At 40.2% G+C, this 25,376-nt stretch overlaps 3 protein-coding genes across 6 annotated transcripts; 1 reads left to right on the top strand and 2 right to left on the bottom strand.

Moving 5' to 3' along the window:
• The first annotated feature begins 2 nt into the window (after positions 1 to 2).
• On the top strand, positions 3 to 9,943 carry poc5 (POC5 centriolar protein homolog (Chlamydomonas)). 4 transcript variants are annotated; one of them, XM_026186095.1, is made up of 13 exons: positions 3 to 148; positions 730 to 813; positions 1,643 to 1,784; positions 2,522 to 2,632; positions 2,763 to 2,962; positions 3,782 to 3,958; positions 4,433 to 4,537; positions 4,945 to 5,124; positions 6,799 to 6,982; positions 8,132 to 8,265; positions 8,588 to 8,689; positions 8,828 to 8,998; positions 9,701 to 9,943. In XM_026186095.1, the coding sequence occupies exons 2-13, from the start codon at positions 730 to 732 to the stop codon at positions 9,833 to 9,835; spliced, it is 1,725 nt and encodes a 574-aa protein (XP_026041880.1). In that variant the 5' UTR covers positions 3 to 148; the 3' UTR covers positions 9,836 to 9,943. The 4 variants fall into 4 exon arrangements, with proteins under 4 accessions (XP_026041880.1, XP_026041883.1, XP_026041882.1 ...); XM_026186098.1 differs by lacking the exon at positions 9,701 to 9,943 and adding an exon at positions 9,210 to 9,368; XM_026186097.1 differs by having other exon boundaries at positions 10 to 80.
• A 65-nt stretch (positions 9,944 to 10,008) lies between these two features.
• ankdd1b (ankyrin repeat and death domain containing 1B) lies at positions 10,009 to 16,645 on the bottom strand. Its single transcript, XM_026186094.1, has 15 exons — positions 15,703 to 16,645; positions 15,263 to 15,363; positions 15,062 to 15,160; positions 14,858 to 14,956; positions 13,541 to 13,645; positions 13,350 to 13,451; positions 13,080 to 13,178; positions 12,517 to 12,615; positions 12,072 to 12,170; positions 11,899 to 11,997; positions 11,696 to 11,794; positions 11,408 to 11,503; positions 10,829 to 11,030; positions 10,444 to 10,575; positions 10,009 to 10,349 (listed from the first exon to the last, which is right to left on the bottom strand). Exons 1-15 carry the CDS (start codon positions 15,875 to 15,877, stop codon positions 10,294 to 10,296), a joined length of 1,662 nt encoding a protein of 553 aa, XP_026041879.1. The 5' UTR covers positions 15,878 to 16,645; the 3' UTR covers positions 10,009 to 10,293.
• A 5-nt stretch (positions 16,646 to 16,650) lies between these two features.
• On the bottom strand, positions 16,651 to 25,319 carry polk (polymerase (DNA directed) kappa). Its single transcript, XM_026186089.1, has 14 exons — positions 24,340 to 25,319; positions 22,836 to 22,955; positions 22,555 to 22,707; positions 22,172 to 22,303; positions 21,931 to 22,081; positions 21,597 to 21,818; positions 21,105 to 21,229; positions 20,243 to 20,409; positions 20,125 to 20,157; positions 19,932 to 20,028; positions 18,908 to 19,079; positions 17,759 to 18,754; positions 17,141 to 17,189; positions 16,651 to 16,999 (listed from the first exon to the last, which is right to left on the bottom strand). Exons 1-14 carry the CDS (start codon positions 24,466 to 24,468, stop codon positions 16,918 to 16,920), a joined length of 2,628 nt encoding a protein of 875 aa, XP_026041874.1. The 5' UTR covers positions 24,469 to 25,319; the 3' UTR covers positions 16,651 to 16,917.
• Positions 25,320 to 25,376: the final 57 nt, after the last annotated feature.

The raw sequence follows: 25,376 nt of genomic DNA, 5'->3' as shown, positions 1-25,376 counted from the left end.
GAGTCTGTTGTTTAAGAGCCAGGCTGTTTGAAACGGCAAAGCAAGCCCAAGCACCTTTCAACTGACGACTTGTGAAACGGGCAAGCGTGGTACTTTTTATGGTTATATAAAATAGTTAAGTTTCCGAAAAGCGGCGCTACTTACAGAGGTAGATATACTCACTTCAAGTAGTTTAGTTTTTTTTTTTATGAGCAGCTGTATTTCTGTCTCCACTTGTCCATTTCTGTTTTAGCTTTAGCTCTGATTTATTTAGCTAACGATGTTTGTTTAACTCGATCAATTAATGCGCCTGTAAATGAGTAAAATATAGAAAAATGTAAAGTTTTTTAAGCGTACAGATAAGCATATTCGTGGATTTCTTTGTGCATGAGGAAGTTTTCTGTTTACTCTGTGTGTACCTTCATTAGTTTGTAATGTAGAAACTAGCGTTTGGGCTAAAGAAACTTAAACAGAAGGCTTCAGCTGTAGCTTGAAATAAGTATTAAAGTTTCTTTTATAAATCAAACGCATCCGAATATGTTTTATGTCCATGTACGGTTTGCAAAACAAACAAAAGAGTACCAACGACTATCAATAGCTGCCAAAGATAACGGTGGTGGCCATAGCTGAAATTAAAATAAATACTATATAGTAACATACCAAAGTAGGTCCCGTCCGTATGGCCAGTTATTGATAGCTCATGCTGTGTTATTAAACTAGCACTATGACACTGTATATCTCTGTGTTTAGATGTCCTCAGACGAAGAAGAACCAACCAGTCCTGTTCTCCCCAAAGACTCGGACCGGGGCAGCTCCGTGTCCTCTGAGCTTCAGGTGAAAATGTGCTTTTATTTACACTCATAATTCTATGGAACCATGTTTCCACCACTGGAAAACTATTATTTATTAAAAGGAAATACTCATCTATTTTGTTTTTGTATTAAATGGTAAAAGGACAGATTGTCTAGAAGCTGCTCTGAAAAGGTTTGGATATTAAATTCAACATTTTACACGATTGGTGATTCAGTTTGCTGTTGTCTGAGTCCAACCATTTGAATTAGTCTGCCAACCAAAATCGTGTGTGATATCAGCTTGCTTGAACTAGAACCTTGTGTGAAAGTAGTTTTGCTGTGTTGCAAGTCCAAATGGACTCTGCTAGGTTGAGCAAAGCTTTACATAACATGGTCTTAGCATCACTAGGTGTCAAAATAGAAGAGTCACACTGGGGCGATCGTGGCTCAACAGTTGGGAGTTCGCCTTGTAATCGGAAGGTTGTCGGTTCGAGCCCCGGCTTGGACAGTCTCGGTCGTTGTGTCCTTGGGCAAGACACTTCACCCGTTGCCTACTGGTGGTGGTCAGAGGGCCCGGTGGCGCCAGTGTCCGGCAGCCTCGCCTCTGTCAGTGCGCCCCAGGGTGGCTGTGGTTACAATGTAGCTTGCCATCACCAGTGTGTGAATGGGTGGATGACTGGATATGTAAAGCGCTTTGGGGTCCTTAGGGACTAGTAAAGCGCTATATAAATACAGGCCATTTACCATTTACCACTAAAATGTTGTAACCAAAATAAACTGACTTGAAACAATACACAGAAAAATACAAACTGTAATATGCTTCAATTGATATTTGACCACCTTGTTCTTTGTTATTATTTATCAATTAACAGGATGAGTATGAGGAGCTCCTCCGTTATGCTGTTATCACCCCTAAATTTGACGCGCTTGGCGTTCAGTTGAAGCAGCAGAGCACCTCGCATCTGTCTGCAGTGGGTGGAAATAAAGATGGCACAAAGTTTCAACGTGTACCAGGTATGGTGGCTTCCTCCTGTATGAAGAACACTTTCATACACATGTCTGTTTAGGTTCACAGTCATCTAGGTCATCTTAGTCTAGAGAGCTTAGAAAAAGAGGCAACAAAACAAAACAGACACACAGTTCACCGGGACTGGCTGACTGAAACTGAATATGAGCCCTTCCAGACACTGTCTGCATCAAATGATCGTCTGTCAGAAAGGATTTGGCATCAAAATATGGAGAAAATGTGTGTGTGTATTCATCAGCTTTATATTTTCATCTTTTAAACCAGTGTAAAAGGCTAGATATCAGTCTGTCACATTGTACCCCCTATCTCTTTCCCCTGCAATACCCACATCTTAAACACTCCATCAGTTTCCTCCCCTGTTGTGACTCTCATCTGAGGTTTAGTGCTTTAACTGTCACGGAGTAGTGCACGAGGATGTAGAAAGCAGACGGGCCAATTGGTAATGATCTCCTGGCACTCTGCCCGTACTGCTCTTTAGAGTGCAGGCTTTCTCTTCTCCCTCCCTGCAGAATTTAATTAAGATATTGACATAAATGCTTTCTTGGACAAGGAGCCACACTCATCTTATTTACCACTCTCACCTTCACATTTTCTGCTCTTAAGCTGTTTTTTTGTTTTCTGACTTTTTTGGATTACATTTTTTAAATCAATCATTTTAATCTATCTTTAGCCACATTTATCTATTCCTCTACCTGCTCACTGTAACTCCTGTATCTTCTTTCAGATTCTGCCATTGAAGCTAAGGATGGGCGGCACTCTAGCAGGAGCCTGAGATCGTCACAGGCCTCCCCCTTGATTGTTGGGCCACACTCGACACACTCAAGAGCCTCTCGTGGTAAAATAATTGTAAAATTTCAGAGAAACAAAATACTTATTATGTGTAACTGTCATAATACTGTTTCATATTCTCAGCCATAGTCTGCCTGTCTGTCTGCGGTTGTGCTTTTTTTTTTTTCCCACTCCAGCTGAGAAGATGGCAGGTCATTTGTCTAGCAGGGCGTCACTGCTCTCAGATAATCCCTCAGAGAGGTTACAGGTGGCATCTGAGAGGTCCAGGCCAGATACCCCAGAACCCTTTGAGTTTGTTGTGACAGAGATGTTTATTTCAGAGGAGAACATAAACAAGATGGAGAACATTCTGGACACGTGGAGCAACAACCTGAAGGTTAGTCTGCTTCCACACAGTGTACAACTGTCCTTCACAGCCGCTCGGTTTCTCCTGTGGGCTTTTACATAGCAGCAAACAGCATTGATGCATAGATAGTTTCTGGCATTTTTGATCATAATGATATTTTTCACACTCTTCTTTCTCTGCCATTGTCATTAGAAAGTTATACTATGCCTGTGGTCAGATTAGAGATTATATAGAGGGAATGTGTCTGAGCCTCAGGATGACTTTTTGAAAAGGATGACACCTCGCTGCTCTTCATGGAACCGTTGACCTTTTAACTGTGTTTCCTGGAGACATTATTCTAAAGGAAATGGGTGTCTCCATGTGGGTGTCCATCCTGCCCTTTTCCTCTGATTTTGTACAGCTCATTCATGGAGAGCAGATGACAGCCAATCACCTGCTAAGCTGTGCAAAGCTTAATCTAAGAAAAAAGCAGTACCAGCCAGAAGGAGAAGGAGATGTGGGTTAAATAGTACACTCGTGTGTTGAGGGAGGGGTTTGAAAGTTCTTCTAAACCTGGAACTACACATCAGAACTGTAAAATAATACATCTCTGGTGGAAAACTCTTACACTCTGTGCAGTAGCATAAATCTGGCTTAAGTTTGCTGGACTTCAGATGTCAAGAACTGAGTCCAGCAAAAGAAAACTTAGAGATGAATTCTTCAAGATTTCTGTGTTGTGCAGTTGCATCTGTCTGGCACACCTGTTCATGTAATTTAAAAGCAACTACAGATATTTGTACAGATGCTCATGTTTGCTAAAGTAGAGTAATGAACACATTGTGACAGCCCAACCCTCTATTCCCTAATTAGTCAAATGTGCTGACGGAGCTACGGAAGTGGAAGTTGGCCTTCGTTGAGCAACACAAGCTGGAGATGATGAAGGAGAGGGAGAGGCATGCAGCCCAGACAGCTGGCCTGAAGTCAGAGCTAGATAGCCTTAAACAGCTATTACAAACCTATGAAACCTCCAACCAAAGGAAAGATGAGGTGACTACACGTCTGTTTATTTGCTTTATCTAGTAAATCATTTAGCTGTTTGTTATCAGGTAATTTGCAGAATAATTTGTCATTTATTTAATCACCTGTTGTTGTTTTTTGTTTGTTTTTTTTTTGTTTTTTGTTTTTTGTCAACAAAACACGAAAAAACTGTAAAAACACCCATTACAAAATCATGGACTCCAAGCTGACATCAACTAATGTCTCGTGTCTCTAGGAGACTAGAGTGCAAAAATATTATATTTAGTGCAATGAAAGGCAAAAAAAAGACTTTTACATTTAAGGTCCTCATATCAGTGTTTTGTTAGGCCCCTATATACGTCTTTATTAATTAATTTGCACATTATGCCTTGCATGCCTGTGTAAAAACAAACAAAAATTTAAAAAAAAATTAAAAATTCAAGAAGCACTCTACTTCCTTCCTTTTTTTTTAAACCAATGGGCTTGTTTTGTGGACTCTTTCAGGTTATCGGGAACCTGAGCCAAGTACTGGACAGACAGAAAGAAAAGCTTGAGAAGATGAGGGCCTTCACCCACTGGAGACTCCAGCACATCGAGGCCAAAGAAGAGGTATGGTGTTTAAGAAGATTTCAAAACCTTTTGACATGATATTTTAGAAGTTGCTTGTGACATTAGAAATGCTCATCAAATAGTAAAACCCATCCCTACCTTTAAATTGTCAGAGTAACAGAGATTTTTGCTACGTCCAAACTACTGGTTTACTAAATTTTGTGCTCCCCCCCCCCCCCCCCCCCCACACTGTTGCTGTTTTTTCAATGTGAACTTTCATACAAGTGTTGGTGATTTACTTAACTCATCGGGTAATGCCATTCCTTAAAAATGACCAATTCATATTTTTGTATAAACCACGACATAAAATTCATGACGAGAACGAATGCAGCTGCACAGGAGTGACTTATAGACGTAATTATTGCCTTGTAAATATTACAAATCACAGCCCTGCGGTTCCCCGCCAGGCTCGTTCTTCTCAGGTGGCACAGCAGCACTACAATTTGCAGCTGAAGAAGAAGGTGTGGTTTGCCTGGCAGTCTCTGATCCAGAAACACTGGAAAGTCAAGGTGGAGAGAGCTTGCCGTTCAAGGGCTGAAGAGGTCTGCTCCCAGATGTCTGTAGAGTATGAGGCTAAGCTAGCAGAGGTCAGTACATGTGGGACAGTGTGTCTAAGATGAGGCTGTAATGCTCACTTTAAACTGAAACTCTCTGCATTTAAGTAAATGAGCATCCCACTTTTGTTAGTATATCATGGTAAATGGACTGGTTTTCAGCTCTGTTTGAGCACTGAGTGCTATCTTACTACAAGCCACATTCACTCTTACAGACACATTCATACAAGCAGTTTTTTCTATGCCTAAACACTTTCGTCCTGACATTCAAACACTTACACGGATGCATCAGGTTCTGCTGAGTAGGGGATTGAACCATCAACTTTCAGATCATTATATAACCCACTCAGTGTTGGGAAGGTTACTTTTAAAATGTATTCCACTACAGATTACAGAATACATGCCCCAAAAGCGTATTTTGTAATGTATTCCGTTACGTTACTCAATGACAGTAACGTATTCTGAATACTTTGGATAACTTAATAATATTATCATGCTTTTTACAACTACATGACTGTACTATTACTGTGTGATTTATTACTGTTACTGAAATACCAGTACCAACTAGATTTTTAAATCTTATTATAAAATGAGTAACAGTAGGGTGGACAGTAGGTAAGGCTGCACTTTTTGCAGCGATCTCGTATAGAAAACTATTTTATGTGTATCTAAAACAGGTCTGTGGCTCCGAACCGTAGTAAAGGGACCTCTGGCTAATATGTCGGGTTCCGTGTCGGGCTCGTAGCCGAAAACTAGCTTTACTTTGTTGTCTGAGTCAACGTTTCTAGCGAGAGACAGAGAAAGGCGTTGAAAGGCTGCTCCAGCGGAACTTATTGTTTCGGAGGAAAACACGAACACAGTGTACAGTCGAGTCTTAATAGCTCACAACTGGGTCCGTCAGGCACTCTTTTTGGCTGCAGTGGTTATTATTATATTTGCATGCTTCCAGCTCCCGTTTCGGGTCGGTTGCAACTCGTACTTTTCAACTCTTTTTCTCCCTCCCTCGCGCTCACAGACACATAACGGGTATGGCGGTCCATTCTCCCTGCAGCACGGACTACACTGCCCATGAGGCTACATTCTTTAGGGCGATGACTGTAACACTCTGCCTATTGCCTTCATATTAAATCATTTTTGTGAATAATTTTAAAAAATATTTCTTCACCTCGTTATGCGGGCCACAAGTAGAGGTGACATGGGCCACGAGATTGAGACACAGGCATTGGAGCCTCTTAATGCGTGTTTTCTTTGGGTTTCCACCAGCGTGGAATTACCAAAAATAGAGAGCATAGCCTAACATATGAAACAAGAAAAGACCGCCGTGTAATCCATTTATTTCAATATCACCTTTTTAAACAGTAACTGTAATGGATTACAGTTACTCATGTTTTGTATTTTAAATACATAACGCTGGTGCATGTATTCCGTTACTCCCCAACACTGAACCCACTCTACCACCTTAATTACTGTGAATTACTTCTGTGTGCTCTCCAAATCACTGTAGAGCCCGTGCCGATGGTGAAACCAAAAATACATCCTACATAGGGCTTCATGTTTTCGTGTTTTTATTAGGCTGTAACATAATAAATCAGGTTTTTTTTGTTTTTTTTTTTAATGCACATCTTGTGTTTTTCTTCTTTTTAAAAAATAATTATATAGAAAGATAATTCGACAATTCTTTCTATCCTTTGCTACCTGTGTGCACAGCACTGTGAGGCTATAGAGCGGGCACAGGCGGAGATTCAGAGACTACGATTAGAGCGAGAGCGATATGAAGAATCCATGAAGAAAGCCTTCATGAGGGGTGTATGTGCTCTCAACATGGAGGCGCTCAGCATGTTTCACTCTACAGAAGGACGAGCAGAACAACCTCCAGCTCATGATCAGCATGGTTTGTAGTAAATTTGTGGCCTGTGGAGAAAAACATTTATCTTCGTAGAAATGTAGCACACTAAAGCATGTACTGCTAGGATGATATATAGACTGATGCTCTATACAATGTACCGTGGTTGCATCGTGGGCCTTGCCTCTGCGGTGTATTGATTTAGCGCAGTTTTGGAGATTGAAACAAAAAGACAAGATGGAAACAGCATTTTTCCAATAGAGTGCAGCCATGTGCTATTGACGTTTGTTAAGATTTATGATTGAGAGGAGGGAATGGGGTCTTTGCACTTTACTTGAAAGCCTCATTTAATGAAGTTAAATCTGTGAATATGCTCAGCACTGCGCAAAAGGTACTTTGCACAGGTTGGCAAGCTTAATGTGGCAATGAAAAATTGGTTGATAAAATTTAAAACCCTTTTGAACCATGTTAAGAATCATGTAATGAATGAATGAATGAATGTTAGTTAGTTGTATGTAAATGCTGGGAAGATTGGATTAAGAGCTTTGGACTATTACCTGACACTTCAGTAGAAAACCTTAAACTCGGACCAGCGGTGTTTAAAATACTAGCATCATATGATTATCACCAAGATGTCCCACTGGCATGAGTTGGGAAAAATATCTCATCATTATATTTACACCACCTGTCGTCAGATTTGTTGTCTGAATCTGTTTTTGTTTTTTGTTGATACCATGGCTGCTGGACTTGGATCTTACTATCTTTAGCATGTAGAAATGAAGCCTAGCATGGGCATCTGCTCATCCATCTGCTTTCAGGTTTAATGAGTCTTCCAAACTGAAATGTATGTTAATACGATGCTGTCAGCCAGGGCGGTTAATTGATTACCCTTTCCTGTTGCTTTAAAAATGAGCACTTTTTTTTTTCCCTTTGGATTTTTTTTTAAACTGCACATATTTATATATTTTATACTTTATAGGACTTTTGCAGAAGTTATGAATCCCCAGCTCCTGCTACACCTGTGGTTTAAAATGGGTACTTTATGTGTCATCTGACAAGCAAGAGATCATTGAAATATTCCAATTCAAATACAAACTCAGGATTTCCAGTTTAAAGGGGGATTTTTGTGTAACTACAATAAAAATGAGTTATTACTGAGTCCTAATGACTCAATGAAGGTTTCTTTTTGTGTCGTAGTTCCTCTGCCTCGTGAGGATGAGCGTGGCTCCTCTGCCATGGCTCAGCTCCAGCCATATGCCACCTCTTCCACACAGTTCAGTCCAGTCCATTTTGACCACCCAGGCCCGTCGCACAGTGAAGCAGATGATGTGGCAAGTCACTGTTAATTTATAATGAAAACACACCATAGTACAGTGTCTTTCCAAATCACTCGTGGTTCTTGAAATTTATTTATTGAATGTTAAGCATGTCCTTTCACGTGGATCATTTTGTTCTTTTGATTATTTATTACTTTATGTCGCAGACAATTCTGGCTTCACATATAAATCATGTGATTGCCCTAAAAAAGAAAAATTTGTAGAGCAGTCTTGAATTTCCTTTGTTATACTTTTTGTTTAAATTAGATGCACTATGACTAACTTCCTCTAAATCCCAAATCCTGATCCTGTGTTCACTTGTTACCTTTATTTGTAGATGGGCTCTGGTGCCCCCATGTCCCAAGAAGAAGCACTCCCTCCCACTACAGTGGTGCACAGCTCACTCCCTCTTGGGGGAATTGCAAGTTCCCACAAAAAGGTTAGTGTCAGACATATAGAGACAAACTACCAACAGCAGCTGAATCTATGTCCTGCTTTGTTGTCTGTACTGTGCCATCTAAAGCTCTTCATCAAAAATCACATTTGTATATAACACTAAAAATATTGCTTGTTTTAGGTAGGTACTCGTGTCGTCACAGCAAGTCAACAAAAATCCTCAAAGACTGTAACGGCTCGTGTCACTGCGCGCCATGAGATCAGTAAGGTGGGACGTAGCAGCCTGCAGGTGATGGGAGTGGCTCCACCCATGAGCTCTGTGGTAGTCGAACGGCATCATCCTGTTACGCAGGTATGTGATGTGATGCATCGATACTGTTCCTTTATGAGTCTTGCAGTCATATACTTATGAATCTTTGCACAGTTTTAGCTTCAAGGTCATGTTGTTGCGTATCTCGGACCACATCTAGCACAGCTCTTGCTTTTAGACTGCTCCCTCTAGGGTTTTCAAGTGACTTTGCACTTAAACCCTACACTTAAATTTGTATTATTTTTCACATCAGCTGGTTTCTCCAGGACCTTATAGTTGATGTCTGCATTGATAATCTGACTCTCGAGGACTCACCAGAGCACCAAAGTTTTATACTGGAAACTGCAGTTTGGTCTTTGGGTTTTACCCAAACTCTTATCACCAATAAAAATTCTGTCACCTTGAAACAAAAGTTGATGTTTTGGGTGTTTTTTTTTTTGGTCAGTGGGGAAATCTCAGTTCCCAGTGCAAATGGTGATAATCGGACTGATCTTAAAAAAATAAAATCAGGTATGCTGGAAGCAGTCCAGGGGTGCATGAGAAGATGCCTACATCATAGGAATTAAAACAACAGACTTTAATATTTTTGTGCTGTTTGATTTTTGTTTTTCTATAAGCAAAATCACTTAACTTTATAAAGGTACCCTTTATTTTTCACGTTGTTCAAATGCAACTTTGTTTATGTAAATTAGAAAAGCAATTTAAACTTTTTTTTTTGTTTGTTTGTTTTTTGCTTTCTTTTAGCTCACCATTGGGCAAGCCACAGCTGCTAAATTTCCAAGCTCCTCCCAAAAGGGCCACATGTCCACTGCAGGCAGAGCCTCCTCCAGAACGCACAGCAGCACCTGTCACACACACTCCATCAAAGTAGTTGACTGATGACACGCACATATGTCAAAGATCTTCCTTAAGACCAGCTATGCAAAAATCCAAATTGATGGAATTTTCTGTCTTGATATGAAGGAGATGTGTATATATATGTATATATATATATATATATATATATATATATATATATATATATATATATATATATAGAGATAGATAGAGATAGATAGAGATAGATAGTAATTATTACAGATGGAACAAAAGTTCAGAGAATTCCAAAATGAACATTTATTACTTTGCTTTAAATTGTGCACAGATAACTGTGTACTGAAGTGTACTGCAAGGCGACCATCCAACAGCACATGTTGTTTACTTGACGAAACCAAAGCTATATGCTAATTGTGTGACGCACAACGTTATTTTTTAAATAAATTATTTCACTGCAGTAGTCCTGTAGAGATGCTTCGTTGACAGTGATGCGAACATTGTAAATACTGCAGTGTTCCTCTTCATGAAATGGTACATCTTTTACTGCTGACTTGCTCTGCCTCCAGTCGAATCTTATCTGAAAGACGAACATTTGATGAAGTAAAACTTTGGAACAGGCGGTGCAGAAGACATAAATTTCTGTTTATCGCATACTTGTTAACAGAGTGTACCTGCAGCTTTCGTGTTCCCAGTGCAGATGAGGCCCTGGTAGAGGTCTTTAGCAGGGGCCTTCAGAGCCAGCTCCTCCCCATGAAGCCAGATCAGCAGCATTCTGTTCCCATGCTCTTGATAGCTGTGCTGACCTGCAGGTAAACGCACAACCCTTTAAGTTCAGAAAAAAAGGTCAACCTGCAAAAAAATACCCTAAAGATACCAAATTACAACTTGGAAAATAAGCTGTAAAAATTTCAATGTCATACTGGGATATTCATTTTTTTACCTAAGATTTCAGGGTATTTAATTAATGTGTTTGACTCAAGAAGGTTAAGTTAGATTTTCAGAGGGTTGCCAAATGCACAGCAGAAACCTGCCCTGTCAGTGTGTGAGTTATGGCACCTGTCCACTGCTCCTCGATGGCAGACACTTGGTCCTGAGTAAAGTCCCAGTGTGTTGCCAGTCTTTTCCAGTCTCCTGGTTTCAGCAGCTTGTACGCCAGGCGCCAAGCCATCGAATACAGCTCCTTGTTCTCACTGCGGCGGTCAAATTTGAACGTCAGTGCATGCTCGGTGCGAACAATCTCATTAAGCTCAGGGTTAGCCTGAAAGGGCAATTAAATCATGTCAGCAGGCTGATAAAGGCCACACTCTCCAGACAACAGAGGGGCACAGGAAGAAAATTTTGGCAAGACACTAACACGTATGATTAGCAATATAAATGTCAGAGTGAAACATTTTGAAAATCAATAATGGAGGAGAATAAGGCATATTCTTAATTAAACTGATGATAAATCGTATGTCGAATGTTTCTGGGCTCCGAATCACTTTTACAGTGAATGCTTTAATAGAATTAGAGGGGATTCAGCTAATCGAGGATGTGACACTGAATCATTCATGGTGAAAGTAATTATTGATTTCAAAGCATCGCGAATGGATTATGCTCGTGAAAGTTACAAGTATCATTTGATTATCCCCTCACCTTTTTCTGGTCATAGTATCGTTCTGCTTTGATGATCATGTCCACAATGTTTACCTCATCTGCTCTGGCTGCAACACCCAGAGCAGTCTTACCCTGCTACTCCGAATCCAGCATGTACAGTGAAAAACAAATTCAATTAGAACCGCAAGAGATTGCATTTAGTTTGATTTTTCTTGTATTTTCAATGTATCATGCTGCGACAAAGGCTTACATTAATTATCATTTTTTTGCTGTTTGGATAGCATTAGTATACAGTTTAATTTTATTAATATGACAAATGCATCTTACCCGGTCCTTGACTGTTATATCAGGCCCAGCTTTAAGAAGCATTTCCACAACCTCAGCTTTGGCAGTCTCAGCAGCAATGTGCATAGCTGTCTGGGACCTCTAACAGTCCAAAGCATGACACGACATAACGATACGCAGGAATTAGTTTGTCTACATTATGTTCATGGATGCTTTATTTTACTGTCTTAGGCAGGAGCTTGTACCTTATCTGTGGCATTGATATTGCAGCCAGCCTCCAATAGGTAGTAGATAACAGGGATGTGACTGTTCTTCACTGCCAGGTGGAGAGGTGTCTCTAGATCCTGAGAGCAATAATATTATGCTTCATAAAAGATGGATTACTCTGCCACTGCCTCCTATCTGGTTGTTTACTTACCTGATTTTGAAAGTCCGCCTGGGCATTGTACTGTAAGAGAACTTGAACAAGAGCCGCGTCTCCTTTTTCTGCAACTGTATGGAGAGCGCTGCATTTGGCCTACAAAGAGTACAAAGTGAGTGCAGTTGTACTGTCTAGAAGAATCTTTAAAAACTGATTTTGTTTATAACATATTTTTCAGGATAAACACCATAATGCATGTTATATTAGTAGTACGGTTAAAAGCAGAACAGTAGAAAAGGTATTTAGTCATTTGAATCTACACAGTACCAAAAAACGCCAAGAAAATACACCGGTACACAAACAAAAGTTACCAAAGAAAACACATGATTTTCTGAACTTGCATGTTATGAACATTGATTACTGTAAGTATTTGATGTGTGTATTTTTCTCTTAGCTTGCACTGGTTCAGTAAAACTTGGCCGGGTATACTGCCTGAACGTACCACTGTGAGTATGTTAGGGTCACAACCGGCCTCCAGCAGGACCTGAGCACATTCTTCCTGACCGTGGTCTGCAGCCTGGTACAGAGCAGTCTCACCATCCTGCAGCACAAAACATCCGTCAGCAATGATGCAAATGGAAAATTCTTCTAACATAATTAACATTTTAAGTTATTATCATCATTATTATTATTATTAGTTATAACAAAGTAGAATTTCTTTACACTAAGGGAACGTTGGCTTGGATCATTCAATTAAATGCCAGCAAATAAATTAGTTACTGCAGATCTTTTGGGGGGTAAGGTTTTGTAATTATCTCTTACTTTAATGCATCATTAAGCCACATCAGTACTAATACAAAGGAACACATTTATCATGTTCAGTTTACCTGTTACCTGCCAAAGTTCGATCCAGAAAGCTAAATGTGTCATTATACTAACTGGTAGATGTTTGATTCATCTCAATTGATCCCAAGTGGAGCCAGCATCCAGCAGTGGATTAGCCGCTGAGCTCACACTGTCACAAACCAAACCGTGATAGAGAGGATGTTTGCACTGATTGTCTACCATATTGACTTCATCCCGAGTATCAAAGCTCTGCAGCAGCAGTTGGACGACATCCAAGTGGCCGTTCCTGGCAGCTAAGTGCAGGGGCGTGTCCCCTCTCTGGCAGAAGGGAGGGAGGGAAACAGCTTGCATCAAAGAGTGTTTGACTTTGAGCTTTCTTGCAGGTGTGACACTGAAATGTGCACTCAAGGCACACGTGAGCATAAACAGCCATATAGTCTACTCGGAAATAGATGCAGAAAAATCGCACAAATAAGTCCTCGTGCACACCTTGTTGGGCTTCATGGTGGCCATGTTGTATGGCTCCATGAGCACCTGTAACATCTTAACACACCCGTGCTCTGCTGCCAGTGCAAATGCTCGGTGTCCTGACTGAAACACAAGAAAAGAGGCTCAGGTAATCACATGTAGTGCATGCAAAATGAAATTTGCCACACAATTGTTTTGTGAAAGTTGCATACCAGGTCATCCTTGTCAAGTTCTTTCATCTGCAGGTCATTTACAATGTAGTCTACGATTTCAGTATGGTTGTTGATGGCAGCACAGTGCAAAATATTGAGTCCTTCCTGAAACAAAGAAATAACTTTTTCTGTTAAATCAGGCAGGGCGCTGTTTGAGAATTTACAATGCAAACCAAATTCATCTTGAACCGTATTTGAAAATGGAAAGCCACAGTGTAAAAGATACAGTATAACGAAAGCAAAAATGGACAAACTACAACGTGTAGCTTGTGGTTTAATTTCCTTGAAATTTAGCGCACTTGAAAACTTACAAACAGGTGCGAGAGAACAAGAGGGTATATTTAAAATTAAACAAATTATACTTAAATTCGAACGTCGAAATGCTTTATGGTTATAGCATTGTCAGAAATATGTGCCACTAAACATTACATTTTAGTTATTTATAATTTGATGTGAATTTTTCAACTCATATAATTACATATGGATGTGAATTACACAGATTAAGCTTAAATGTATTTGTGAAACTGAATTTCGAAACTTTACAAAATTAAAATTAATCAAAACTTCACACCATATTACTTTTATTACTTTTCGTTTCTCAGAACTAAAATCCAGTTCTCATAACTCAAACTCAGTTTTTGCAATTCAAATTCAGTTTTCTGGGAGAAGCATCAGGGTTTCTGAGGAAGGGCAGCCGACCACAGATTCACACACAAACTCTTCAAGCAGTCGGGGCAATATTAGGATGTTAGGCTACTCAATAATATTGTTTGACATTACCAAGGTTATTATAAACATATTACAAAACTAGATGGGGGGGCGCTAACTACTGAGTCAACTGCTTTCAAAATTCTTTTGTTGTTTTTATTGTAATACCTGTACTGATTTTCCTGAAACAAATGCAAAATAAACATTTTAGCCAATACAGAACTGGAATGTAACTTTAGACGTTACTATTTAAAATTGCTTAGAGGATACATTTTGTCCTGTCTTTTTAAAATGCTCTGAATTGACCAACTGCTTTCAAATATTTACAGTATAGTTGCACAGTAAACTCAGAAAAAGTATATAGTACTTTAAGGGGTATTACAGGAGATGTTGCAGGCTATATTATTAAGTGTTACTGAAAATTAAAAGTTTAAATAGTATAGATAATAAAATATCTGAATCGCAGTGTGTTGTTTTGAGAGGGTGTTTGTGCAAAATCTAAAAGGAAAACAAAAAACCCCCCAATGGGATTCATTTCTCAGTTTAAGGGTATTTCATCTCTGTTGGTTAGTGAGAAGCAATAGAGGAGAATTCTTCCTTCTACTTCACCTCGTTCTCAGCCTTCTGTTCTGCTCCAGCCTGCACTAATAATTTCAGGATGTCCAAACTGCCAAACCAGGCAGCCAAATGAATGGGTGCTACGCCGTACTGTCAGACACAGAACACAAAATGGTAGTAGCCGACTTGGAGACATTACATAACATATTGTCCTTGGCTCAAATCCTCGCATCTAACATCTTAAAATCCTCCCACCTTGTCCTTTTGGTCCACTTTGACCCTTCGCTGTAACAGCAGCTTAACAGCTTCTTTGTTTGTGCAAGCTACTGCAAAGTGAAGGGCAGTCCTATTTTGCTGAGGAAGACAAAATAATCAACATGTTATCAGTTTAATGAAAGTTTATTCAGTGATTGGGTCTGTTTGGCTAATGCAGATACTTTATCTTTTCAGACGCACCACATTCTTTACGTTGGCATTTAACCCTTTTCCAAGATCCGTCATGGTCTCCACATCGTTCCTCTTAGCTGCTTCGATAAACTCCTTCTCAGCCTCAAGCACTACATAACACAGTAGACAAGCCTTAATACATGGCTTTTTTCATACATAATTAATTGTGTTAATACATATTAGACAGCAGGATTATATCACAACATAGAGTAAAGTGAACTAAGATGGTGAGATTTTCAACATTACTACCTACACACCCACATAGCAAATACAGTGTTTTTCCTTGGAAGGAAACTGTCACACCTCACTTCAGTGACAAACATTAGAAACTCAAGTGCTCGGTTCTTGAATCTGCTACATTTACTACACTTTCTATGTCTTTTCTGTCATATAAAGCACAAAAAGCTTGTTTATTCTTTTTACGTTTTTTTTTTCTCTTGGATACTCACACATCTCTACGTCATCAAAACTGTTGTCCGTCTCTTTGTTTGAATGCTTGTTCAGAGCAAAGTCACTGAATCCCCTCACAGTCTCTGGTCTTATCCACTTTCGAGGGTCCAGATTCTCCTTTTTAGGAGAATGTTTCTCAATCATCCTCTTCAGAGCCATAGCTTTTTTTTCCATTTGGAGGCTCTTACAACAAAGCCACACTTTGTGTATTAAACAGTATAGGTTATATCCTGAAAACAGTCTACCTCAGTTCCAGAGGAAAAAGATCGCACACCCGTAAAGAAAGCCAGTGTTATCCAATTTCAAAGTTCTGATCTTCATAGAGCCAAGAGCGAGGAAGTGTATGGTAGTGTACTCCTTACTTTAGTGCCGCAGGGCTGATCTGTATTTACTTTACTAGCTCACACCCTAGAGATCCCCGGTGATAGTAACAGGTTTATTAAACATGACACATTTCACTTTGACTAGTCAGTGGCACAGCTGTGGCTATATTATGGCTCGAGTAACATGAGGAATTTATACCAATAGTCTAACTTAAATTTCTATTATGTAACGCTGGTTAAAAGATTAACAAAGGAGTTGGAGTTCAGTAGTAGTACATGTTTGTCTAAGGAAACAAACGTACTGTATGTGTAAGGAAGCGGCGAGTCACATTTACACATTTACACAACTTGAAGTGGTACAGTTTCATGGCTGACAGCAAGAACCCGTTTTTTTCCTCACTACTTTGAAGCACTCATTGTTTGGTTACAGTTCAGGCTGTTGGAGAAGTGATTAGTGTTGAGTGTAAACAAAAAAAATGTCCCTAAAAGTGAGATTTCAGCAGAATAATTTATTGCAACAATTTAAATGATAAAAAAAATCTCTTTTCGTCATTATTAAAGGTATACACTACACAAAAACACAAATGTGACAATGTCATAATAAAATAACTTAATGAAGATAAATAAAAAATATATATCTAGCCTGACCATTAAATAAAAATGCATTAAAAGGAATTATTGGACTTGTCTTCATCTTTCATTTTGAATATCGCTTAGAGCAGACAAGCCAGGTGTTTTAGGAGCATCTTCTATGTGCAAACTTAACAAGCTTTGTGCGCAGTGACCGCAGGATGAATAAAAACCGCGCAGGGAAGCCGAGGGAATAGAAGAGCTGCGTTTTTACTTCCTCAGTTCATCCGCACTAGGCTGAAGTTTGCCCCTGAATGACTGTCACCTGAAGAACTTGTCGATGGTGTTGCAAGGACCGAGGCTTTTAACCTTTTTAGACGGAGGAGACGAAGGCGTGTCCCGTCTAAATCATAAAAAGAACACACAACAATGAATACTTTTATTTATACATAAAATTTCAATGCTACTTCAGTCACACTAAATGGAACAAGAAGAGATCGCGTGTCAGCATTCAGTGAAGCGATTTGTAAACAATCCGTCTCACCTTTTGCTTTTGCCTTTGCTTGCTTGCTTTAGCAGAAGATGTCCTCCGTCTACAAACAGAAAGGGACACTTATTGGCATGGACAGAAAAAATAATGTATCCCCCGCTGTCTTTTCTCTGACATAAAAATGACTTCCATTGAGGAGGTGCACAATCGCAGCACCAGGGATATAAAGAGTGCAATTTCTGAGGCAGGCTTGTTTAAGAGGAAACCGGGGTGCAGTTCATTGTAGGAAATGAATAGGTGAGAAAGTGATTTAGCAATTTCCAAGCCCGGGGCAAAGGGAGCCCCATGGGGTGAAATGAGATGTCTTTTCCTGGTCTGAATCGATACAAACGTCTCACATAGTGTCACTGTCTGTAAATAACAAGGTCATAGGCCACCGACCCCTTCCCAAATACACATTCCTTCTGTTAACTCCGCTGTCATACAGCTTATAGACTCGGCTAACAGCATCGCTCCTGTCATCAGGACAGAATAGTTTCTGTCAGAAGAGAGGGTTGCTGTTAGTACCTTCATGTAGCCGAAGCATGTAGTGACTGCATGCATCGTAATGAAAAACATTTTTTTCAGAATACACACACAACAAGGTTCCCTTTGTTTAATACACGCACTTACCTGTGCTCTTGCTATTTTTAACTGGAGATGGATTTATGGAGGATGATGTCTGTCTCCCCAGCTCATGTAAGACCTCCTGGTTCAGGCAGAGGTCAACGTGGTGGTTGAAGACAGCGAGGTCATGAGTCTCCTGGGTCAGTTGACACACTGGGCAGACGAAGACTGGCCCTTTGCTATTAGATGGCTGAGGCTCTTGCAAGGTCGCAGTTTTGTTGTCGTCTTTAATCAACGAAACCTTTTGAACAGAATCTTTTTTTACGCTGCTCTGGCCTTTCTGAGGGTTGACTTTTGACTTCTTCTCTTGAGCCTCGTGCCGCCTCCTCAGTTTGTTCACTGCTGCACGTTCTTCGCGGTCCTTCTTTAGACCCGACTCTGACTCTGTGTCTGACTCTGTGCCATTGTTTGTTTTTTGAGAGGCGTTGCTGAGACATTGGTCTATATGCGTGTTGAAGACATTCAGGTCGGTTGTTTCCACCTTTCTGAAGCACACGGGACATGTGAGGGTTTCTGATTCTTCACAGGCTGATGTGGATGCATGCGCCTGTACAGGACTGGGATTTTCTGAGAGATCGGGCGGTAAATGGTTGTTTTCGCTTGCTGTGGCCGGAGTCCTTGTGTTAGCAATCACTGGAGCGTTTTCCCCGCTCCCCTCATTTTTTGTGGCTGCATTAGCTGCCTCGAGTTGCAGTCTTCTAACATGAGCCCTTTGAAAGAAAGACTGCTGGAGTCCCACAGTCGCCTGGCTTCCTTCTGTCTGCCTCTGCTTACTCCGCCAGGGAAGGTCTTCTTGTCTCTGGTGTTTCTGTTCCACTAGGGGGCACATAAGTGGCGAGGTGTGGAAGGAGTAAGCATCGGAGAGATGCTCATTCCCCAGTTTTTGAAGCATCCCTTGGGAAGAACTAGAGCAGTCTGCCTTGCCGCTCTGCAGAAAGCCGACGATGCTCTTCTGCAAGGGCTTTTTATCATCCAAACTAGCGAAGGCAGAAATTCGAACACCTACAAGCACAAAAACAAATCATCCGGAGAAAACCTCTAAACGAATGCCAGCTGTGTTATTATTTCCACATGAAGCTTGTCACACATCATTTAGGTTCATTTCAAGCTAGTTATATTAATTGATATGTCAGTTTTATTGTTATATCTAATTACCCATGAGCCTCAGTCTGAGTGGCTGAGGACTCTCATTTTCTATTTCCGTTTTCAGGAGGTCCTTAGCAACAGCGAAGATCTCATCCACTGTGGCAACAGCACACGGCAGCGTCATTGCCCTGGTTTTCACCTCGAAGTTCACATTCTTGAGCTTCAGTGTTACCGTTTTACCCTTCCAGGAAGACAAAAATATATATATATATATACGCCTTTAAATTCATATTAGGCAAACAGTCACGGCCATTTCAGCCTGCACTCTAATTAGACGTAAATAATAGTACCAGGAAAGAGATGGAAATCTGTATAATCATATCAGTGATTGACTTGTCAGAATCCATTTTGTGAGTTTTTATGGCGATATGTTCAAAGCTGATAGTAGCCCCCTTCGGTCTCTTTAATGGTCCTCCATTTCCTGCAGCTATCAAAGCCACATCAGGACCCAGGTAGGGGGGGTAATAGTTGTGCTAAGCCATCCAGTCCTTACTGTATCGATTCAAAAGGGAATGAACATGTTAGAGTAACTGTACGAGATTCTGTTTGGAGACACAGTAAATCTAAGAAGGCCAAGTATAAGAATTGTGTGTTAGGAAGGTGTCGAGCCTCCATGTGCTGCCAAAATAGCTTCTTCCTGTTTCTGGAAATGTATTGGAGCGACAGAGCATCATACTTTCAAAAGAAATTGTTTTTTCTTTCCCTCTTTTGCTATTTCGATGATGGTGATAGAGAGCGGCGTCTAACATGTCGGTCCACAATGTGTAGGTGTTCAACTTTACACAACTTTTAAGCCATCAAATCATTCAGTGATCACTCGTGCCCTATGGAAGGAGGCACTGCGATCTAGAAAGAAGATGACAGGGGGATGACACAGCTGTAATGAAGGGGTCAGGGGTTTAGCTTTTCCTTTAACTTGCCTCTTGTCTGAAAAAAGTTGATGTATGAAAGCAAGGTAGCTGAAAAGATGTTAAAGAAAATCTTCTTATACAGCGGATATGGGTTTAAAGGTTACAATAACACTGATCAATACCTTCAGACCTTCTTTCTTCATGTCTTCTGCTAGATCTTCACAGAGCTCCCTGCACAAAGACAACTGCTCCTCAACTTTACTCAGTTCTTTAAAGGTCCTGTAAATATTGATAGTATGACAGAGAAATTAGAAGAGAGCTGAAAGAAGGAAACCATTTTTTTAAACTATCAAATATTAATTAAAATTGTTAAACCTCTCTGTGCTCATGCTTTTTCTTTCTTCATGCCTGTGTGACAGTAGAGACAGTCAGTTTTATCTCCTTCTTCTGGAGATCAGTTGTACTTGAGTGTTATGAAGCAAGCAGACAGTACCTGGGTATATATGTGGAGCCCAGTCCCAGAGAAACCTCCAGGAAATGATGCCAGGCTGTCTCCGAGAACAGCAATGACAGCAACGCCATCTGCTGGCCAAGATGGGAGCAGGTACTTATACCCAAAGCGTTCAGCATCTTCTCACTCACCTTTCCTATGCCACAAACCTAGAAAAGCACATAAACATGTTTTTAGCCTTTCAGCCATGTTTCACAGTGACTCCACAACATGTCTGTAAACCTTTATACTGCATTCTACTCAGAACTTCACAATTAACATTTATTTAAAAAAATCAATGAAGACAATTAGGAGGAAAAAAACAAACACATTCAGCTAACAAGCAAAAGATCCCTGGTTCGATTCTGGGAGGAGACACAGATCCTTTGAACGTGAGACACGTGGATTTCTGGAGTAAAAACTAAATATTCAGAGATACCCGCTGCGGAGACCCGTTGTGAATAAGGGAGCAACTGAAAGTAGCTTTAAACATGCTACAAATAAACTGGAGAAAGCAATAACTAAATCACCGGAGAAAGTCCAAACACAAGATAAAAAGGAAAAAATTGTAGCAATTGTGTTTCTTGTTTGAGATCACAAATCAATTTTGTTTTTTTTTAAAAAGCCACTCTTCTAGCATCAAGCTAACAAACCTTATTTCAGATGGTTATTTAACACATCCAATGCTTTTTCACAGAGCAGGATTACACATGTAAGAGCCCAAACAAGCGAGTCCAAACTCAAACGTTATTTGCACTTTTGCAGTTAAAGAAAAAGAAAAATACTAAAAATCTTACATTGTCAAGCAATATACTACAAGCACACAGCTCTGCTAGTGCTTTAATTTGAGCAATGGGTACTGTACTTTGCGAACTGGAAGGTTCTGGATGAAGTCCATCACTGCCTCTCTGGTGGATGGGAGTCTGTATTGTCCATTGGGTTTGTTTTTGTCACTGCACACCTTAGCCAGCATCATGTTTGGCGCAATTCCTGGAAGATTGGAAAATATCATTGGCTATTTTTTCCCCCAAACAGCTGGTAAAGCATGCACAATAATTCCCAAAATATGCATACTAGACTTGTCAGGGTTGCATTAGATTAGAATGAACTGATGAACTTGGTGTACAGTCAAACAAAAGTAATAAAAATGTAGTATCAAAATATGTTGTAAACTATCATAAATAGAGCAATAAATAAATAGATATTCGTAATGACAGCAGCTTCAACAATGGCACAGGGATCAGCGATGTTCAGTGACTGCTTAGAGCTCAGGATCTGAGATTTATTACTGTATATCCCTGTTATGCAGTTAAAATGAGCGTGTTTTAAATTAAAAGCAGACTGGTTTCTTGCTCACCTGCACTGGCAGTCAGCATCGTCTTCTGCTCAATGCGGAAGCGCATCTCTCGCACAGCCTCTTCAACAGATGTCCCAAACACCTCGAAATCACCTGCAGGAGCATGCACACCTTCAGGGCCCACTGGGCTGGGAGAGGAGCCTGGGCTGTCCTCAAACAGTACTGGGGAGAGCTCTCTCACCTCTGTCACAGCTTCCTGGGAAGGCTCAGCTTTTTTCTCATCTTTACAAGAAAAAATAAATAAATCACACAACAATTAAATGGATTCCTGATATATATAAAACTTAATATCAATGTGTTTGTGTGTATATATTAAAGAAAAACAAATCCCTACCTGTGGTCATGTCTCTGACACGGAAGTGATGTGTACGTGTGGACTCTGGCCAGTGCTGCCTCTGCTCCAGGTGGTCTGTGAAATCTAGATAAGCTTCATCCAGGCTCATTGGCTGAAAGTTCGGGTCATAGTCTGCAAAGATCTCCCGGATCTAACAGAAGCACAGACAGATGGGCACCTGTTGAGCAACAAGCCACTGAAAGAATTTGTTTGCATGTGTGTTTTTAGGTATTGCGCTTACCTCATTGCTCACAGCTCTGTACTTATCAAAGTTAAGTGGAACAATGACTAAACTGGGGCAGAGTTTCTTTGCAATGAAGCCAGGCATGGCAGCTCGAACCCCATATTTCCTGGCGTGATAGTTAGAGGTCGACTGTGAAAGGAAAAGAGGCGATATGAATGAAACAGAGAGAGTGGCTGTTCTGGATCTTAAATGGCCATGATTTCAATACTTAATCTCCGTGTAGTTTGTAAAGTAGTGAGAGCATGTGTATACTATATTTCAGTGCAGTGTGGTTTATATTTGAAATAAACCTTTAATATCTTGTTTCAGAGTTCAGACATAATTCATAGTCAGTATCTGTGGCGTGTCCATTAGCCACAATAGCAATGTTTTTAACCCACCAGCATGCTCATGGATCCTACGGCCATGGGCTTGTCCTTCAGTTCAGGACAGTCTCTCATTTCAACAGCAGCGTAGAAAGCATCCATGTCCACATGTACAATCACACGGCTTAGATCACGACTCTTCTCCAGCGCTGTGGAAACCTTTTCCACCTACACAGAGAGAATAAAATGAAAAGAAGCCAGTTGCTTGAAGCTCACCTGAGTTGTGTCTGTGTGATTTTCGGGTCACCTCTGGAAAAAGAAGTGAGCTTTGGCCATGTGAATCCCTTACATCTTACCTGAGCTTGTGCTTTTTTTAACTGCTGCTCTGTGATCCGTGCCTTCTGTAGCATCATTTTCGTAATGCGCTGGTTCACCTGCTGATCTCTCTTCAGCTCATTCTCGTAAAACTTAGATCCCTGCCCAGGAAGGACAAGGACAATGGGGAGTTATAACAACTCTGTTTTACAGCTTTAATAAAAAGCTACTGTAGCTCATTTATTTTTAGGACTGGATGTCATTACACAGAGGATAGTGGACGCAAAGGGGAACAGGATACAATCTACAAAAGTGGATGGAGGTTCATATTGTCCACAGTGTCATTTGTGCCTTTTATTGGTTAAAGCTAGATACATCCAAGTAAACCGGGGGAAAAAAAAAAAAAGAGTCAATTTTTAGATTTTGCTCCCACAAAGTCTACAATGACTATAGCAGTGAGAAACTGTCCACATACACGTGTAAGCTTTTATAATACTGCAAACTGAAACATACTTAACAATGTAATGCCTCATCTACATATTTCAAAATAACATTTTAGAACACCATTACACAAAAGCTATTCATATTACTGTAAGGAATGAATTATGACACTTATATGGTGATATAAGAATTCTACAAAAAAAATGCATCATCAGAAATAATGTCAGTTGAAGGGTGCCTGTCGAGAAGCCATTCTTAAGGAAGGCAAACTAGAAGAAAAGGCTCATGTGTGTCAAATTACACAAGAAGTGGACTGAAAAGCAGCAGCAACAGGTCTTGTGGAGTGCTGAATCCACATTTTAAATTTTTTGTTCAAATTGTCATCAGTATGTATGCAGGTGGTCAAGAGAAAGGTTAAATAGTGGATGTGTGCAGCCATCTGTGGAGCACGGTGGAGGCTTTGTCGTGGTTTCTTGTTAAAACTGATTAAATTATGAACACAGAAAAGTATCATCGGATTTGAATTCACCGTACAATAACATCTGGAAAGCGTGTGATTAGCAACAACTTCATTTTTCACACCATCTGAATTAAGGCTTGTGTCCAAACACACTGCCGGTGCAGTAAAAACTTGGGTACAAAAAGCACACAATGCAACACTATCGGTCATGGAGAGCATGGAACAGTGTGGCATCATCTAAAAGGAGCCAACATCCATAGAAGAGCTTTAAATGTCTTCCAGGAAGCCTGGAGAACTATTCCTGAAGACTGCTTAAAGAAATGACAAGAAAGCTTAGCTAAGAGAGTTCAGGCTTTGTTGGAGAATAAAGGTGTCAAACATTTCATGCTTGTTAGAATTGCCTTATATGTAGTACTTCTATGTATTTTTTGTGCGTGTTTCAATATATTGCTGCCCTTATTTTCCATCCATCCTAGCAAAACATAAAGACATACAGAGCGGCACGTCAACAAATTATCCATGCTTGTGTTCTAAAAACTAATCATTCGGTTATTTGCATCCTCTCGGAGACAGTTGTGTAGATGACTATCGGGTATGTGACCTCAGGTGTGTCATGCGCGTGTCTTTGATTTGTGAGCACTTACCTTGGAGGTTTCCATGATGATCTTATTTATCTTGTCTCTGTCAAGACCTTCCATACCAGCTTTGTTGTCATTGAGAGCCATTCTGGAGAGGAAGCCCTCTTCTTTGGTGGATGCCACCCCATTCTCCATCCTAATGACTTACTTAGTGCAGGTACACTTCAGGTTATAACGAACTGGGCTGTTTTCTGAAGAACTGAGCTGTGCATCCCCACATATGTGCGGCTTTCCGGGCTGGATCAGATCCGAGTTTCTCAATGACAAATAAGAGCCACGGTGACTGTAAATTAAGTCACTGAGCTTTCTGACAAACATGTCTCTACAAGTGTTGAAAACAGCTACGGCGGCGGTTTTTTTGGCGGCACTTCCGCGTCCATACGTCATCAGCCAAATGGGCGGAACTAAAAAACCAAGAGCGTCATTTCAGGATTGTACCTTCCCTTCAAAGTTTGCTTTTACAGTTTATGACTTGGGATTGTGCAGTGTTTCTGCTGATATGAGTTAACCTTAGATTGTTATCGGTCCGTTTAAAGTACACTGGATACTTCTGATTGCCAACAAATATGTTGTGAAACCCTTTGGCATATTTCACACGAGGAATTAAAAATGGATCTGCTGGTCAAGTAAATTAAGACATTAATTGATGAAATGTAGTTTCGTTGCAAACAACGAAACAGATCCTCACAACACGAATATCAAGGTAAATATTTATATGGCGTCACATTTACATGAAACATGAGTGCTATAGCACTCACACAAAACATATTCGTGTTAACTATTCCTACCTGTGATCAGAAGTCATGCCAAATAGATTTTTTTTATTCCAGTTTTACTGGTTTCTTGTGTTAAATGTAAACCGCTTCTTTTGATTAACTGGACTGATTCTTGCTGTGGGTAACAAAAAATCTCCTCCTGTGGCTTGTATGTGAGGTAGAAGAATCATGTTTGTCTACACAAAAAGTTAGGCTATATACAACATTGTTTTATACATACAGTTGTAGTCATTGGAGACTATGCAGCAACTATATATATATATATAT

This window comes from Astatotilapia calliptera, chromosome 12, assembly GCF_900246225.1.
Source record: "Astatotilapia calliptera chromosome 12, fAstCal1.2, whole genome shotgun sequence".
Classification (NCBI taxonomy): domain Eukaryota; kingdom Metazoa; phylum Chordata; class Actinopteri; order Cichliformes; family Cichlidae; genus Astatotilapia; species Astatotilapia calliptera.
The sequence above is the reverse complement of the archived record's forward strand: the minus strand, read 5'-3'. Positions and strand labels throughout refer to the sequence as shown.